The sequence below is a fragment of the Anoplolepis gracilipes genome, chromosome 7, assembly GCF_047496725.1.
Source record: "Anoplolepis gracilipes chromosome 7, ASM4749672v1, whole genome shotgun sequence".
Taxonomy (NCBI): domain Eukaryota; kingdom Metazoa; phylum Arthropoda; class Insecta; order Hymenoptera; family Formicidae; genus Anoplolepis; species Anoplolepis gracilipes.
The window spans coordinates 1,564,035-1,582,710 of record NC_132976.1 but is presented as its reverse complement, the minus strand read 5'-3'; the positions used below and the strand labels follow the sequence as shown (position 1 = coordinate 1,582,710).

Sequence of the window (18,676 nt, the reverse complement as noted above, 5' to 3'; positions counted from 1 at the left end):
AATTTTCTTCCCTACAGCCAATCGACACGCTTGAAAAATTTATCCTGCATTATCAGTTTTTTAGGCCTCTTGCCCATAGGAAATGTACGCGGCAAAACGCGACACAGTAGCCAGTGAACGCTAAGAAAACGCCACGTTGATTAAATTTTTAGTAGTATTGTTTATAAAAAATGTATTTGAAATAGGAAATAAAACCTATTTAAATGGAAATGTAAAATAGGTTTTAAAACAATATATTTTAAATACAAAATATTAAATAGGCATTTTACATTTTGTATTTCGATTTTAAATGCATCTACTTGGAAAATGCACATCTCTGTAAATAACATATATGTTTCTTAATAAACGCATAAAGTTTAATAAAAAATTGTATAAAATAATTAATAAAAATATAAAGAGAGCAAATAATAAAACGGTCGAAATATAATAATAATCTCGTCTAAATTAATTTCTGTTTTGATTAAAAAAAGCGCACATATGATAACCATTATTCTCACTGCTAAAAAAATAATGACGTGACTTCTAGCGAGCTGATATCAGTATTGCAAATATCATGCTTGTAATAGCTTTATACTTTTACAAATAAATTCATTTGCTTGTATTACTAATATTTTTTGAATCTTTTCAAAAATACATTCTCTCTAAATTTTTTAGAGTGAAATTTTCACTCTAATCATGGAGTCACTGACCAGTTCACTCCATGTGGAGTAAACATTCACTTCAATAGAGGGAATTTATTCACTCTAAGAAAAAACTGAAAAATTTCACTCTTATTTTTAAAGTGAAGTCCACTCCTAAAGTTAACACTCGAAACTTCACTCCAATTTAAAATGAAATCGCCTGCGTAGTTCTTTCCGTGTGTCACTTTTAAGTTAGAATAGCGCAGCATAGGCAACAACGTACATAAAAAAAAAACAGTGAAATGTCACTCTTTTTAGAGTGAAGGATAAATCCAATAAAGAGCGAATAATTTTACTTTTTCGAAAAATTGAAATTTCACTCTACTTCGACTGGCAGTATTTTCATTATTGCTTAAAGTGAGATTCGACTCCAAAAGAGTGAGATTCCACTCTAAAAAATTTAGAGAGTTATATACATTCTAAAAATTTTTTTTAGAAAGATTCTGCGATTAAATTCTCACAGATTTTCTAAAAGAATATAATTAGAGCAACGTTTGCACAATATATTAACTTTTAAGTAAAACATGTTACACACATATAATAACAATTTTATCTCTCTTTTCTCCCTCTTTCCTCTTTCTTAATTAATGATAGTTTCTAGCAAAACATGATTCAAAAGATATGTCGTTTTACGTTCTATTTAGAGATTTATATCTATAGAGACTTAAGTGCAGTTATCGATCGATAAATGTTACGACCAAAGGGAATCAATAAATTGATACTGTCCTGAGGTAGTAGTTTGTGAGGTACCTCATGCGAGAGAATAGATGTGATATTAAAGAATATTGAGTGAAATTGTAATATTTAAACATAATCTTACAATAAATGATATACCAAGGGATATGTGCGTTATTATAATTTATTAATTTTTAAACATTTTATTTCAAAATAAATAACATATAAATAAATGGCTGTAAATCAATCAAAATAATCCTAACGATAATAATTGAAATTAAAACTTGAATTTAAAGCATATTCTATAACATATATCGAGATAAATACATTTTAAAATTGCAACTGTGCACATCTCTTTTTATATAAGTTTACATTTAAGAATTATCTGTCCAAGAAATGCTAAATCATTTCTCGCGCCTTATCACAAGACAAATATAACTTATTATTTAGACCTATGACTCACCAGATGTGATATCTCGTCAGTGCTGAATAGATCGGTAAACAATGTAATACATATTCTGTGTTCAACATTAATAATTACATTTACCAAAGTACACACGATTGTACGTACATTTTGTGTCACATTGCTTTGAGAAACATAAAACTCCCTATAACAACTCGCAATATTATTGCTATGTCAAGTGATAACATATAAGTACTTCTTCACTGTATAAATTATCTTCATTAATATAATTATTATGGTGTAATTTATAATCCATACATGAAGATATCGAGAGAATCAATTTTTAACATTGATATAAATACATATTGATGAGACAGATTAACAGATGTCAATTTAATAAATATCTTTCGATTGTCGAATCGGTTTAAATTATCCTTTATTTTAAAAAATAATTTGTATCGCTATTATTGTTGCTTTATTATCACTAATTTATATCACTATTATTCATTTACAATATCTTAAAATTAGAAATAATTAATATCAAATACGTATTAATACAAAAGTGACGTCTGTCAAATAAAACGAATATTTGTAAATGTATTTTAGCACAAAATAAAATCACGATATAAAAGTAAAAGCTATTGATTTTGAATAAATATAACTGCGCAAATAATGGATGATTGTGTAATTTTATATTTTTCTTTAAATTAATTGCATGATATTTCAAATCAATCTTATTTACCTATTTAATTTAACCTTATTCTATTCTACTCTTACTCAATAATTAGTAAAATGATGTAATTAATCGAAAAATATAAAAACAGAAAAGATTATCATAATTAGCTAAATATTAATTACAATATAATAATTAAAATGTCATTATAAATTACAAATATATTCATTATTGAGTTTCTGACTCTATTTAATTAAACCAAACATTACATAACTTTGAATGTGTAAAAATATATTCTTAATTCAATAAATACGAAATTGACATCTGGAAATTTAATAGAAAAGAAAATTCAACCTTTTTAACAATCTATCTCTATATAATTAGTTCATCTATCAGCATTTTGATACAAGTCACTATCGTGTCTGTATAACAAAATTTGATTTGTTAATTTTACAATTGTAAATTACATGAAATTATCTTATCATTGTCCTGAAGATTTGTCAGGAATATCTCAAGACAGTAATTTATTTTTATTATCGCAAATAAGTCCATCGTCTTTATCTATAAAATTTAAACTTTTTTTGACTTAATAGCTTTTATGCTAAAATATGTATATGATTATTTACGAAGTATTATCTAATGTATCGTGTGCACATACATATATGTATTAAGGAAATTTATGCGAATAGTTTTATATTTTTATTTATAGATTGCATGATTATATAAGTTTTTTTATATTTATAGATGAAGCAAATATCTGATTTTAGATTTCACGAATTGGGACGATTTTCAACTTAAATATCAAAAATATTTAATATTAAAATTTATAAATCTATCGAAATAAATGTTTAATGAAATATTTCGTTAAGAATAATTTTAAATTAAAAATTTGTAATATTAGAAAATATTTTAATTTCAAAATGATTTAAGAAGATCATAAAATTTATAAAATCATTAGATTGCAAGAATGTTTATAACTTTGGATTTGACATTTTACAATGTAATAACATGGCAGATAAAATTTTTTAATGTTCTTATATATACATATGTATGTACAACGTAGAAACTTGATCAACAAGAATCTGATTAACATTGCTCTTCGCCAAACGTTGAAATAAATCTTACTGTTAGAGAGAACAAGCATAAATTAAATTTATTTTTGTATTCTTTGTTAATGGATTTAATGTATTTTAATTGTTCAGGAATTTGAATTAATATTCATCTATATTCTCACTATCTATATTCATTAATTTAATTTCTAAAAATAGATATTTTATATGATCACATTTATAAAATTCAAACTGAGCCTTTCTAAGAAGTAGAATTCACACATATCTGTGTATTTTAAACTTGAGTTTGACTTTGAGAATAATTTCAATTTTAAATATTTTAACATGACAGTATATCAACAACATCGTTATTACTTACTTTGACCTAGCTAAAGATTAAAAGGTTAAAAAAATAAGTAGCAAACATTTTTTTGTGTATGTATATACGTCAAATAACTCTTGCGTAAGTGCATAGTTAAGCAAATGTAAGCAGTAACTTATTCTTCTGATGACAAAGAAATATTTTTACATTCTCTCATGCTTTGTGTTTTTATCGATATAATGATCGTGCAATGATGTTAGAAACTAAGACTAGTCTTAGAACTCGAAAACATATTAGTATGTTAATAAATTCTTTATTACATCAGTGATTATCAAGTAGCAATTATTTTGTAATATAAAAGAGATCACGGAAGTACATAAACAAATTTAATTTTAATATCACAAATGTCAAAAAAATATAGATATACATAGATAATAGAGACATTATAATATTAAAATCCTGTGCTATGATAATATATTAAATCAATATTTTTCATTCAAGTTAATTTTAATTTATACATTTAACTCTTATATCAGTCTCAATTGCATATTCTTCAAATTTTCCTTTGTTATTGAAGATAATTAATCAAAAATTTATCGATCATCATACATCATTAGTTATATTCAAACAGGCTGCGCACATTACATTGTATATAGGAATAAAACGTACGGATAAGATGGAGAAGGAATTATAATTTTTTGAAAGAACCAGTTTGATACGACTAGTTAAGAAAATTAAAATGATAAAATAATCGGCAATAATTTTACTATTTTTGTCAGGAATTAATCTCATGCAAAACGCATACGTTATTTAAAAGGTGTTGACGGATTTCACGATCGTGTTATTCGAAACGACGCGTGTATTCGACGTGCTCGTCGTAAAATGCCTCGATGCGAGCGGATCTCGTTTGAGACAGCCGGCTCGCTGCACGCACATTGCAGAACGAAAGTGAGATTGCGTAAACACTCCCGAAAGCAATCCGTTGAAGGCGAACGTTTGGATCGCGAGGAATCGCGCGCAAATCCGGCGCGCGAGATCTTGTAATTTCGTTTTCGCAGGAAAGATGCATTTCGATGTCAGCGAAAGTGCAGCGCCTGAGATTCAGGAGTCCCTGGAAATTTCTCCGAATACATAAGAGTAATTAAGACCATACGTATAATTACAAGACTCTAGTGCAATTATTGTAATACTATTATTCCATATATTTTATGTTGCGAATATGCATCTAAAATCTCTACCCGTAAGAAATAGATTTAGAGAGAGAGAGAGAGAGAGAGAGAGAGAGAGAGAGAGAGAGAGAGAGAGAGAGGGGGTAGTTTTTTTTCCACGACAACGCGTCCGAAGTTGCTCTTCAACAACTACCATGTAACTAACCAGTAGAATCGTAAATCATTAGTCCATAATATCATTCTAAAAGCGAAGATTAAATCGCTTTTTTATTTAAAGCAGCTATAAAAGAGCTGAGATAAAGATTCGTCTCTCTCTTTTGCTTATTCGATATTTTCTCCGTAAATAGTGACACAAATAGTCACGTTGCACGATGAACTTTACGGATAACTCGCATGGTTTAATGTCACGTGGATTTCCCGAGGGAGGGGGATTTCAGGTCAATATTCGAGAGAAAGAAATACTCACACCGCGCGATTTGAATTTCTCCACGAACCGTAATAATTTTTCCTCGAGTTCTCTAGCTACCCTAGGCTCTTACGACGATGTTCTACTGGCGGAAGTGCGGACGCGTACCGAACGGCCACCCACCTACCCACCCATCCATCCATCCATCCATCCAGAGACGGCTTCGCTTTAATAGACGTTTCTACTGCACGTTGATAATGGTTGCGGTCGTCTTATAGTCAGACATCTCTGGCAAAGGCCGATGGCTCACGCTTGAGCGCCGACCAGCTGTCGCGATTGTAGTAGTGATGGAAAATTCGTGTTGGTAGCGGTCAAAGAAGCTCTATAGCCGAACGCGGTTTAGTCTCGGTCCGTACGCAAACGGCGACGGTTCGTAACTTGCCCAAGTTCGTCCTCGGTGTTCACCTTAGGCAGACCTGAGGGGTGTTTGTCGCTGATAAGAGTGAGTAATTTAAGCGTAATATTATCAAATTTTCCCTATCACGCCAAGGGCAAGGGAAGGGAGAGCGTGGGAGTGATCGGTTCGAGTATAGAAAATTTCGGAATTGACTTCTTTTTTATTGAACGTTAAATTAAATTTGATTTTGTATTTTTTCTTTTTATATAAGATTAATCCCTGATAAGATAAAAAAATTTTGGCCGATTATCTCTCGCATTTTTAATATTCTTCATTGGTCATGTGACAAGCTGGCTCTTCCAAGAAATTATAGCCCCTTGTCTGTCTTTGATAATTCTAACGAACGCAAGCAAACATGTCGTAAGAACTACGCAAGATGTAAGTTATAAACAGCGCGTAGTACGCAATTCTGTTCTTTGAACCCATCCTCTCTACTTGGTTTTAATTATTCTAACGATCAACTAGTTATAAATATATCCTTTATTAGGTATATATATGTATATATTAATATATGTATATAACATTTTTTTTTATTTCTTAATATTTCTTGATGTATAATCAATTATAAATTAAAACTTATTAATGTATGGTTTGTTTCAAAATAACTAAATTGTGTGAATTAAAAAAATAAAATTATATATTTTTATTAATTTTTCTTGCTGAGTAAATTTCAATTTACAGCAGAATTTTCGAATTCAAATTATCCAATTAAAAGCCGGTTAACCGAAAGAATAAATATATATTGGCATATATTATTTATTAATTCGAACAATTTATTCTCTCCAGAAACAGATAATTTTTAGCGAAGCATTTAATGTTTTGCAGCAAAATATTTAAACGTTATAAACGTCAATTATTAACGATGTTTTCGCAATTAAAAAAAATCAAATCTAAAATTGATAAATCAATCAACTCTGCAATATAAAAATAATCTGCAATATAAAAAAATGCAAAAACAAGGAAATGTGATATATACAGAGAGTTTGTCAGATATATGTGAAAATACAAAATTTGTTTATAAAAAAAATGTAATATTAGACAGACATTTAAAATTTCATGTCAATATTTAACAAAAATCATTCATTATCGGAACATCTTGCTTTGCTATTTTAATTTAGATAAAATAAAAATTCTGTTATATTAAAGTCTGAAACATCGAATTAAATAAAATGCTCGCAAAGTCGAAAAAATATGAAACTAAATTTTATTTTTATATTTTTTAAAGAATATGCTTTGAAAGTTCATCATAAATTATATAAGACAAACAGTACTTGTGTATTTCGTAGTTTAGTTTTGGTGTTTTATATTTCACGTTGACGTAATTATAAATAGATATTGCTGTGTATATATTATATATATTAAAAAGAATTTATAACGTATATGATTTTATGAAATAATCTTTATAAATTAATTGGGTCTTATAAGTATATTTTAAAAATTAAGAAAAACTTTTGAACAAAGCTAGCAACATTCAAAGTCTTAATTTTTCACTGCACATAAATCTGTATTGTAATATATTAATTAGCCAGACAAGTTTTATATAAAAATAATATAAAACAATATATAATATAATAATGAAAAAAAATTCCTAAAAATCATATAAAAAATTCTATTCTAATATTTAAATTTAATGTAAGAATTTTTCTGTGCAAAGAAGATTGTACAGCAAATTAAAAAGAAAAAGGTCAAGGGAAAATAGCAAGGAGTCACTTTTTTAGTTCACGAGTTTCGACATATGAAAGGAGAATGTTCTAAAATATAAACTCTGCGTGCGGTCGAGACAGACTTTGGTATTCGTGAAGCCAAATATGCAGGAGGGTGGGAAGGAACCATCTGATTCGCTACCTTCACGGTCAAGATTGGATAAAATCTGCACTGGAGCTAGCTATATTTGAAACACGTTGTTCAATTATAATTTTACGGTACAGTTATAACACAAAAAAAGAGCGTTTTTAAGTGCATTAATTATCTGGGAAATAATTTGAAGATTAGTCGAAAGAAACTTTAATTAGATGGCAAAAAATATTGTAATATAAATTATCTTTTAATATATATTTATATATAATACTTATAACAGATATTCCAATTTTTTATACTTTGAATAAAAGATAATGTTTAATATGCTTTTATAACTAATACAAATTCTTTTTGATAAAAGAGATATTTATACTACATTTTATTTGCCACATAAAATAATAAAGAAATGTAACGATAACTGTAATGAGTATTTATCACTGAATAAAATATAAGTCTCGAGCCAATTGTCATTAAAACTATCTTCTTGATATATTCTTATTATTATACGTGACAAATAATATGCAATATAAATATCTATCTCTCTTGTAAGAAATATATATAATTTGCATTCATTCTACAAAACCATATTAAAGTTTGCTCAAAGCGTATAATATATAGAATATTTATAGTTATATAACGTTTTCATATATTTATATATAGAATTATATATAGAATGATTTATATACAGGGTGTCTCATAACTAATGAGCCAACGCTCGTGAGTGGGTAAAGTACAGTGAACTAAACGAAAAAGTATTAAGTCATTTTGCAATTTTCGCAATAATTATTAAAATATTAATTAAAAACGCTTAGCGGACAATGTTATACATATCTACAAGATGTCCGGTAATAATCGCTCCAACTCTCTAGGGCAGATAGAGCAGGTCAAACTGAACATAAAAGTCCTGTATCATTTTGCGATTTTCGCAATAATTATTAAAATATTAATTATTGCGAAAATCGCAAAATGATTTAATACTTTTTTGTTCAGTTTACTGTACTCTATCCGTTCACGAGCGTTGGCTCGTTAGTTATGAGACACCCTGTATAGCTTATATATAGAATATGTTCAATCTGTTTAACAGAACAGATACTCCTATTTATCTAAACTTGTTGACAGAAAATTGTATATTGAGACACGTTTATTACATGATATACTTATACTTTTTAGCAAGAGATTCACAAACATTTTGCCACTCAAACGTGTCATACTATCGTGTGACCTTGCATTTTAAAACGTTCGTGGGATCGCGTGTGATCAATCTCTTTTTTTGTATTTCCGAAACTTCAAAGAACGTGTTAATAAATGTTTTTAAAATTAACCTTGATTGAAAAGATGTTAAATAAATTGCATATAACGCCGCATTAATATACAAAAAATCAACTATTAATATACAAAAATTTATTTTATTATTTAAAATTTTTATTGCATTTAATTATAATACTTGCTTAACGATTAAAAATTTTAATAAATAATCTATAAAACAATATATGTAACGAATATAAATTACATATAAATAAAAACATTCTCTAAAACAAAATTCGACAAATATAAATATTTATAAAGTTATATAATTTTTCGTCATGTATGAATATTTATTAAATTATTACTAACAATTTGTGAACTCATTCTCAACGGAAGACTTAAAAATATATTTCTTAAATAATGAGATAAAAATACATTCGTTAAATTAAAATTTGTTCTCTCTTTTCTCTATAATCGAAAATATATGTGATGTATGTACACGGAAACGGAAAATCACAAATAGATATAGTTAAAAAATAACTGTGAATAACTAGTTATTCGAAATAGGTGCAACTATGAGCTCATGTATGTATCATGATATGTGACACGTAATCAGTATACTGCCCACAATTGCTGCAGTAACCTAGTTCGTTCCAACGAGATAGAAGGTTAAATGCGCGTGTGGATCTAATATTTTTTAAACTTCCACATTATTAAAAAAATGTGAAGGAAACTCATTGTGAGAAAAGAGTTCAATGCCAAAAAGAATTATCCGACCTCTACTACAAACTCCGTAATATCATTTTGATTTTCTTCAATGACATATGTAAGTGCTATCATAAAAATTTAGTTGCACTCAAAAATTTAACAATTATTGATATCGAGAACATTCTATTTATATGTTTTTTTGTTAATAAAAATCTAATGACTAAAGAAAAACGCGTAATTTACATCTCTGAATAATAACGCAATATTATCCATTACAAAAATATAATATTATTGCTCCAATAAGATTGATATACTGATTAATCTACACTCTACAATTTAAAAAATAATTAAAATACAGAGATACAATCTCAAAATAATTACATGTCACATTCCTATCAAAATATATGGTTTATAATTCACAATAGAACTTGCTGTTATGATTAATGCAATAATGCGTAGAACGAATATTATATAACATAATGTAGACCCTATATTACGAGAGATTCTTTACCATCAAGTTTAAATTGATACATAGTACAATCATACAACGCGCACGCGAAAAATATAATCATGTTATTTCAAGAAAGTTTCAAAATTCTTCTTTTTCCACAGAAAAAAAATCATCTATTGAGCTATGACTAAAAAAAAGTATTATATTACCATTTTATTGTTCCGTAATAAATACTGTTACGTAATAAATAAAGTGAATAAATTAGTAATATTATTACTCTTCTGCGTCTTAATTCTAACAAAAGGCTAGAAGTGTTTTTCCGACTTTGATGATTTTTGGATATATGGTAATCTAGGTCAAAATATATAAAAAACGTATATTTCTTTATTTAATCTCTAATGATCGTTAATGGAATAAAAGATTCTCTTAAAAAAAGGTGTTTATATTTCTGAGCAAATACTGTCACGAAACGATAAAAAAATATAAGAAAAAAATTTCAAATAAAAGTTTTACGGTTCTTGATGTATTTTATAACAATGCAATTAGAGTTTTCTAAAAATCTTCATTTCTTTAACAGTCATTAAGGAGTAAATAAAAAAATATTTTTCTTATTTTGACCTAAATTACGATACCTAGAGCTTATGAAAATCGGACGAGGACATTTCCAGACATTTACCTTCTCTTGTATAAAAAGTATTATATATATTTTAATACCTTAATACAAAAACTCTACATCCATAATAAAAAAACACTTCTTAATAAATTATTAATTTTAACACAAAGTTTTATGAGCAATTAATTTAAATTATTACGTTTTTAGATATTGATGGACAAATATTTTTAATTAATGTATTCAAATTAATGAAGATTTAAAGTATTAATCGTATCATAATGATTAGCTGTATCGATAATGTAGCTATCATGACAGTTGTGAATGGTATCAACACGTGGAGAGAGAGTGGTATTGCGCGATTAAACTGGTTATAACGCCGATAGCGATTTATTATACGTATATGTTAATTTATTACGCCTTATTCTGTTGAAATATGATATTGTTGCCATCAATCATTTTTTCTAATATTATAATTTGCAAAAAATTCTTAGCAATTTATCTGAAACATAGTGCTAATATTCATAAAGATTTATTTCCTTTTCCTCTCTCTCTCTCTCTGTACAAAGTTTAATATGAGTTCTTTGTAGTACACGCAGAATAAATTATAATTGTGTAAACATTTGAAATATAGATTTTTTTTCTATCCATCTAAAAATACATATATATTGTTTCACATAAAAATTGATAGATGTGCTATTATAATTCCAATAAATTTTTTGTGTTGTAAAAAATAATTTATCAAAAAATTAATTAATAATAACATTATTACACAGTTGGAATATTTGTGTTTTCTATTAAAAATTTTGCTAATTAAAATTTAACACATTTGCTCGGTAATTTAACATATTGCTGTTCTGTTAATTCAAGTCAACTGTTAAATTATTAAATTAATAACTGGAAAAGAGTGTAAAAATAATACAATACGCACATATTTTTAATTTTACATTATAAACATGTTTCGAATTATTAGTAACAGAATTTATCTGTTAAAATTTACAGAAAAAAGCGTTGAATTTATTCTATAATAAATATAACAGTGACTGTTATATCGTTCTTAACTTGACGTGTGCCTCACAAATGTCAGCAGTGTATCCAAAATCTGTTTTATTTTATCAAGTATAATTATTATTAATCATTATTATTAATGCATTATATTATTTATAAACTCAATCATATTTACATAAGATATCATATATTATATACAGAATGTACAATAAACGTACAAATTCCTTTTATTATTATTATTATTATAATAATCACTTTTATATAGGATGTTCCAAAACTAGATCGAAATTTTTTAATAATTGTTATTTTTTATAAATGTTATAATGTATTCAAAATTTTCTACAATTCCAAGAAGATTGTTCCAGATAAAAATGTCCAGATGCCAGAATGCTTTAACCTCTTTTCATTTTACATCAGTATTCTTTTTTGTTTTATATACAAATAGCATTAAAATTTTCGTATTAATTTTAAAGCTATTTGCAAATTGAAAAAAAAAACTTGTAAAATGACAAGCAACTAAAACTTGCTTCTGTAACGTCGACATTTTTATATTATATTTTTTCTGTCATTAAAGTTTCTATTGGTACTGGAACAATCTATGTAATTGTAAAAAAAAATGTTAATTATAACACTATAACATGTTTATAAAAAGTAACAAAAAATTTTTCAACATTTCTGAAATGTTAAAATAATTACTATATAATATATGTATATAACATGTTACTTTAATATTATTTTGTCATTAAATTTTCATCCAAAAATTATGTCAAACTATAAAATTTACATTTATTTTTACGTTAAAATATAACATATTATTAATAATAGTACTTATGTCTAATATGTTAAATTAACAGAAAAATTGTGGACCGTTTGGGACATGCGATTTGTGTCAAATATTTATTATTAACACAAATTTTCCAACTGTATAATAATAAAAATTATAATAAAAAATTTGTTAATTTTACAGGTCGATATATCAGATAACCATGGTAAAAGCATACAACGGTGCGTTGGTTTTGGCGGATATCTTGCTGCTTATTTTGAAACTCCTATATTACATATGCGAAAGCATATATAAATTTTTCGTTCCAACAGAAGAAAAGAGCGTTGCTGGTGAAATCGTTTTAGTATGTATCATACGTGCATTACTAATATTGCACATTCATTATGTTTATATGTAATATATACATTTGTATTTTACAAAAAATAAAAAAGCCAATTTTCTCGGAAAAATAAAGATTGAACTAAAAAATTCATGCGATTAGAATCTTTGTACGTTATATAAAAAACATAAAAACTATGAAATAATTTTTAGATATGTAGGTATATGACACATATTAATCATTAAGTAATGTTGGTTGCTAGACAACACACACACGCACACACACACACACACACACACACACGCGCGCGCACGCACGCACGCACGCACGCACGCACGCACGCACGCACGCACGCACGCACGCACGCACGCACGCGCGCACGCACGCACGCACGCGCGCACACACACATTTTTTTTTTAAATGACAATTATTCCTTTTTTATGTACTAGAAGCTTTTTTTGCGAGCGTATAATTATTTGTTTTTATAAGAATAAATTATGATAAATTGCAATTTAAATGATTCTAAAGTAACATGGTTTCATTGTAAATGTAAAAAAATAGACGCAGTTGTTACTTCCAATTTTAGGTCTTCAAAAATAGCTTTCAGACAAATTTTAAATGTAGACAAATTAACCCTCTTATTTGTATAATAAAAGAAATGAGATTTAACATTACCTTTATCTCTGAAAAGTATAATAAGTAATTTGAAAAAGATATGTAAATTACATAATAATCATGTGTATTATATTTCATTATGCTTCTACAGATCACAGGTACGGGTCATGGTATCGGAAAGGAGCTGGCCCTCCGTTACGCATCTATGGGTGCGACCGTGGTATGTTGGGATTTGGATCAACAGGCAAATGAGGAAACGCTGAACGAAATAAAAAAAACTGGAACTGCTGCAGCCTACGCGTATCAGTACGTATCGTTTCTTTTCTACGAAACGCGAGAAAAAAATTGAGAGAACGCTATAATAAAAATTAAAAATCAACATGAAACAAATTCCATCGAATTTTAACAGAGCATCTTTATTTCATTACAGATGTGACGTATCAAACAGAGAGGAGGTCCTCCGTGTAGCCGAGAAAATAAAAAAGGAAGTCGGTGACGTTACCATCTTGATTAACAATGCTGGTATAATGCCTTGCCACGCCTTTCTTGATCATTCGAGCGACGAAATTAAACGGATCTTTGAGATTAACGTGCTGGCTCACTTCTGGGTAAATTAATAAAGGCTAACATATATAAAAGTTAATTGAATATACGTGTAGAAATAAAAGTCTATTAAACGTGCGCTATCTCTCGACAGAAATAATCTGAAATGTGCGTTTATATTTTATATCTAATAATTACATAATAATTTATATATAAAATATAAAATACTTTTTTTTCTCCGCAAGCTACACTATCCGCAATGTTATTTATGTTATATTATTATTTCCATTATTTTCAGATGCTGCAAGCATTTCTACCAAGCATGATCGAGAAAAATCATGGCCACATCGTTGCGCTCTCGTCACTGGCAGGAATCGGCGGCCTTCCGAATTTAGTTCCTTATTGCGCTTCGAAATTCGCAGTTAGAGGTAAAGGAGTTTCGTATAATCAATTTTTTAATCTATATTAAAGTGTAATTTATATTTAAATTGAATTAATAAATTTATGAACAAATATATTACGCAAATCAGAGAGACTTCCTATTTTTAATTTCGCATTATGCAAATATTACAGGCCTCATGGAATCAATTAGCGAGGAATTGCGGATATCTAGCAAAGGAAAATCTTTAATCAAATTCACTACCATTTATCCATACATGGTAGACACCGGACTCTGCAAGAAACCGAAAATAAGGTAAGAGTACGTATGAATGAAAACGTACGTACAAAAAAAAGATGTACGCATAAAGGATGTTTCGCAATACATGACATGTATTTTTGCCATTACCGATAATTGTACGCTATACTATTACGTACCGTAACGAATAATTACATGCAAGACTGACTCGTAAATTTCGATCTTTTACGACATATTTCTAAGTCACAATTATATAGATTACACGTGAATAGAGTTTGCACACAAGTAGAAATTATCTACGCATCGTTCTAACAAGCTAAAATTTTTTACATGCAGACTAAATTTTTGGATGCGAGGTGAGCTATTGCGATTTTCTTCTAGTAGAAAAAATGTATAGAACACACGTGTTATGCAAAATAAATTTATAAGCAGTTTTTATTTTAGGTCTTTACGAACGCACGCACTTTTTCTTTAGCATTTCCATTAAAATTTGAAATATAGCGTAAAGTTCTTAATAATTTTTTTATCATCAATAGCAATAAATATCTTTAACTTCAACAGGTTTCCGTCTGCCATGCCGTTGGTTTCACCGGGGCAAGCAGTTTCACAAATAATCCTTGCACAGAGACGTGGTTACCGAGAGAGATCTGTGCCTTCATCATGGCTGACAATAGGCACACTGTTAAGGTAATCAAATCTTTTGAATAAAGATCCTAACAGCATGTTAAGAAGTATCTTAAAAAATACCTCGGTGCATTAATATTTGAAGTTAATGATACAAGAGAGATTGTCGAAAACAAACTGCTAATATTTGTAAAAGAGAGAAAAAAAAGATATACATAATAACAACCATCAATTTGTCTTTTAATCAATTTTACTTTTATATTATTTAATGAAATCAAAATATATATATATATATATATATATATATATATTTATGTACGTTGAATAATAGTTAGAATTTTCTCATAATATATTGCAAATATCAATTTTTGTAAATATCTGTCACAGTTTCCTAAAAAAATGTTAGATAAATAAAAATAAGAAAGGTGACGTGTCGAATGTAATATAAATATTTTTATTTCAGAATTTTTCCTGACCATGCGTTACACAGCATGATAGACTTCTTCGACAGCGGTGTCGAGGCGGTGAGCTAACAGAGACAAGAAACGCTGATATATATATATATAAAAATAATAATCTAAAAAACAAATTTGTGAATAAAGTTTTTTATACAATTATGTATAAAATCCATTATGTTAACACATTTTTATATAAGATAAAATAAGTCATAATTGCCAACATTTTTGATATTGTTAGTACATTTGAAATAAGACGTTCGGTTATCTTTTTTTCTCTTTCTGATGCTTTTATACTATTCTATGTACGAGTAAAAGTAATTATTTTAATTAATTAATCGTAAATAATTAATTGTTGTAAACAGAGGTAATGTGCGCAAGTGTAGATGTTTTATATGATACGCAACGTAAGTATTGTAAGTAAATCTTTTGTAAAGTGTACCCAAAGAAACTGCATAAAAATGCTTTAACGTTTTCTAATCACATAAAATTATACATCAATTTTGTAGACAATAATATTTCGTCTTATTAAACTGATAATCAAAATATGGTAATGATAAATCGCGCATAGTCTATTATTTATAAAATTCATCACAGAATGTAATATATATACATCATATATATAAAATTGCCTGTGAATTGCTATTTGCGAGTTATATGTATAATAATGTAATGCGTATTTCCTATCAATAATATAAGTTCGCTCTGCAGAAGATGTACTCTAAATTTCAATCTAACGCTATCATTGCACAATATTGCATATTAAAAAGTAAAAAAACGGAGATAAAAAATTAAACAAAGTATAATTTTAAAAGTAAATATAATTATAACATATCGATATTGTGTACGCACATATCTCGAAGAAATTTATTCGGTCAAAGCTGCAGGCGCAATTTCGATACAACATTCATCGACACGTATACTGTATCAAGATTCTCGAGTTTATGTATAATTCGTTTGTTATATTTACTGTGTTTTTTGCCAAATAAATTAATTTTCAATTACAAATATTGTAAAAATAATAGATTATAACTGTTAAGTAATTAAATAAATAACGATTTCACTACGAAAGAATTAAAAATTCTTTGCTCTTATAATTTCTATTTCTATAACTAGAACATTCATGTTTTGCCTCAAATTTGAGGGATTACTAAAACAAAAAAAATCTAATAAGACAAAAATAAATCAAAACTATAATATAGAAGCTCTCTCTAAAATTAAACAATAGGTAATAATAGGCTTTGGAGAGCTGCTAACCTTAATAAACTAGGTTCTTAATTATAATATCTTTTTTAAAAAATTGTGGGTTAAATTATAAATCAAGGGTGCATTATAATGGTATTATTTAAAGTAAAGAAAACACTACATCAGATATACATATATAATTTAAAAAAAAAATTTATTTCAATTTAAATTGCTTTTTTAAATTATATATGTATATCTGATGTTGTGTTTTCTTTACTTTAAATAATACCATTATAATGCATCTTCAGCGCAATCTAGTTATAAATTAATTCTAAACGTAGGAAGATTTTTCTTATGGAATATGGTCATTCTTAGACCGTGTATATTAATGTCAATTTTATCACTTTGTACCTGTAATTTATTTCAATTTAAGTTGCTTTTTTAAATTATATATGTATATCTAATGTTGTGTTTCCTTTACTTTAAATAATACCATTATGATGCACCCTTGATTTATAATTTAACCCACAATTTTTTAAAAAAGATAGATCATAATTAAGAACGTAGTTTATTAAGGTCAGAAGCTCTTCAAAGCTTATTATTACCTATTGACAAAAATAAGATTTATCGATTTTATATTTTAATTTAAAAAAAATAAAAACATAATTGACAGCTAATTATATATCAAAAATAATTTTGATTGGAACGATCAATATCATTGATATTTTAGACATAGAGTCTTATAATAAGCGACTTATTTATGTGAAATCTTGCCTATTAAAAAAGACATATATATATATATATATACATATACATATATATACATATATATATACTATATATACAATATATATACATATATATATATATATATATATATATATATATATACATTAAGTTACGTAAAAAATTTTGATATAAATAATATAATGATAAAAATAATTTTTATAAACATAAAGTAAAGAGAGATTTAGCCTTATTTTTATATAAAATAGAACGTCTTGATTATAAATTTACATTAATGGCACAACCAGACCCAACAAGATATGCTACTTTTTCTAACCATGGGTAAGTTCGAGAAAACGCTATTAGCATGCTTTGTCTTTGTTCAACTTTCAGTAAATAAGAAAGATAGAGCGACATTGTTAGCGCTAATAGCGTTTCCTTACATGTCTCGATGTTGTAGATCAGCGCTGTGTTCAATTTAGTCGATGTAATGTATTTCTTCGTTTTATAGTAATGTTATACAATTAACCTGATAGAATTATGCAGAAACTTGCATATTAAAATTTTATTTTAAATAAATTTAAATATTGACGTCAACTAGTACCGGAAATAATTAACTCTCTTGAGCAAAAAATTTAAATTTTTCTCTTACATATGAAATGTTTGCAGTAGAACATTTGCAATATAAACGCTTGAATAAAACACTTGTAATACGATTCATGGTCTGTGACAGTCAAAGTTCTTGCAAATTTGTAAGATATACGTAATGACTGAATGCTGAAAATATATTCCAATATTGAGTTATTGAAGCATCATATCTTACAAAGCAAATATGAAAGCCTGTTATTAAAAAAGCAAATTTTGAGATTACATAAAATAATATATATCAAATATCTTTCAATCGCAACAAAACCAGTATCCTTAAAAATTTGTACATAATATTCGTCCCATAAATATATTACTTAGAATTTTCTAAAAAACAAATAGAAAGAGAGAGAGAGAGAGAGAGAGAGAGAGAGAGAGAGAGAGAGAGAGAGAGAGAACGAATAAATTCGTATTTAATCTTTAATATATATACATATATTTAAAAAAATATATATATGTATATATCTACTTAATATTATTGTATAATAAG

At 27.2% G+C, this 18,676-nt stretch overlaps 1 protein-coding gene across 2 annotated transcripts; it reads left to right on the top strand.

The window, feature by feature from the left end:
- Positions 1-5,729: 5,729 nt before the first annotated feature.
- On the top strand, positions 5,730-16,638 carry LOC140667714 (short-chain dehydrogenase/reductase family 16C member 6-like). Of its 2 annotated transcripts, none has more exons than XM_072895881.1 (8): positions 5,730-5,879; positions 12,621-12,780; positions 13,523-13,677; positions 13,802-13,979; positions 14,213-14,342; positions 14,488-14,608; positions 15,113-15,238; positions 15,639-16,638. In XM_072895881.1, exons 2-8 carry the CDS (start codon positions 12,640-12,642, stop codon positions 15,706-15,708), a joined length of 921 nt encoding a protein of 306 aa, XP_072751982.1. In that variant the 5' UTR covers positions 5,730-5,879; positions 12,621-12,639; the 3' UTR covers positions 15,709-16,638. The 2 variants fall into 2 exon arrangements, with proteins under 2 accessions (XP_072751982.1, XP_072751981.1); XM_072895880.1 differs by lacking the exon at positions 5,730-5,879 and adding an exon at positions 9,520-9,702.
- The last annotated feature ends 2,038 nt before the right edge of the window (positions 16,639-18,676 follow it).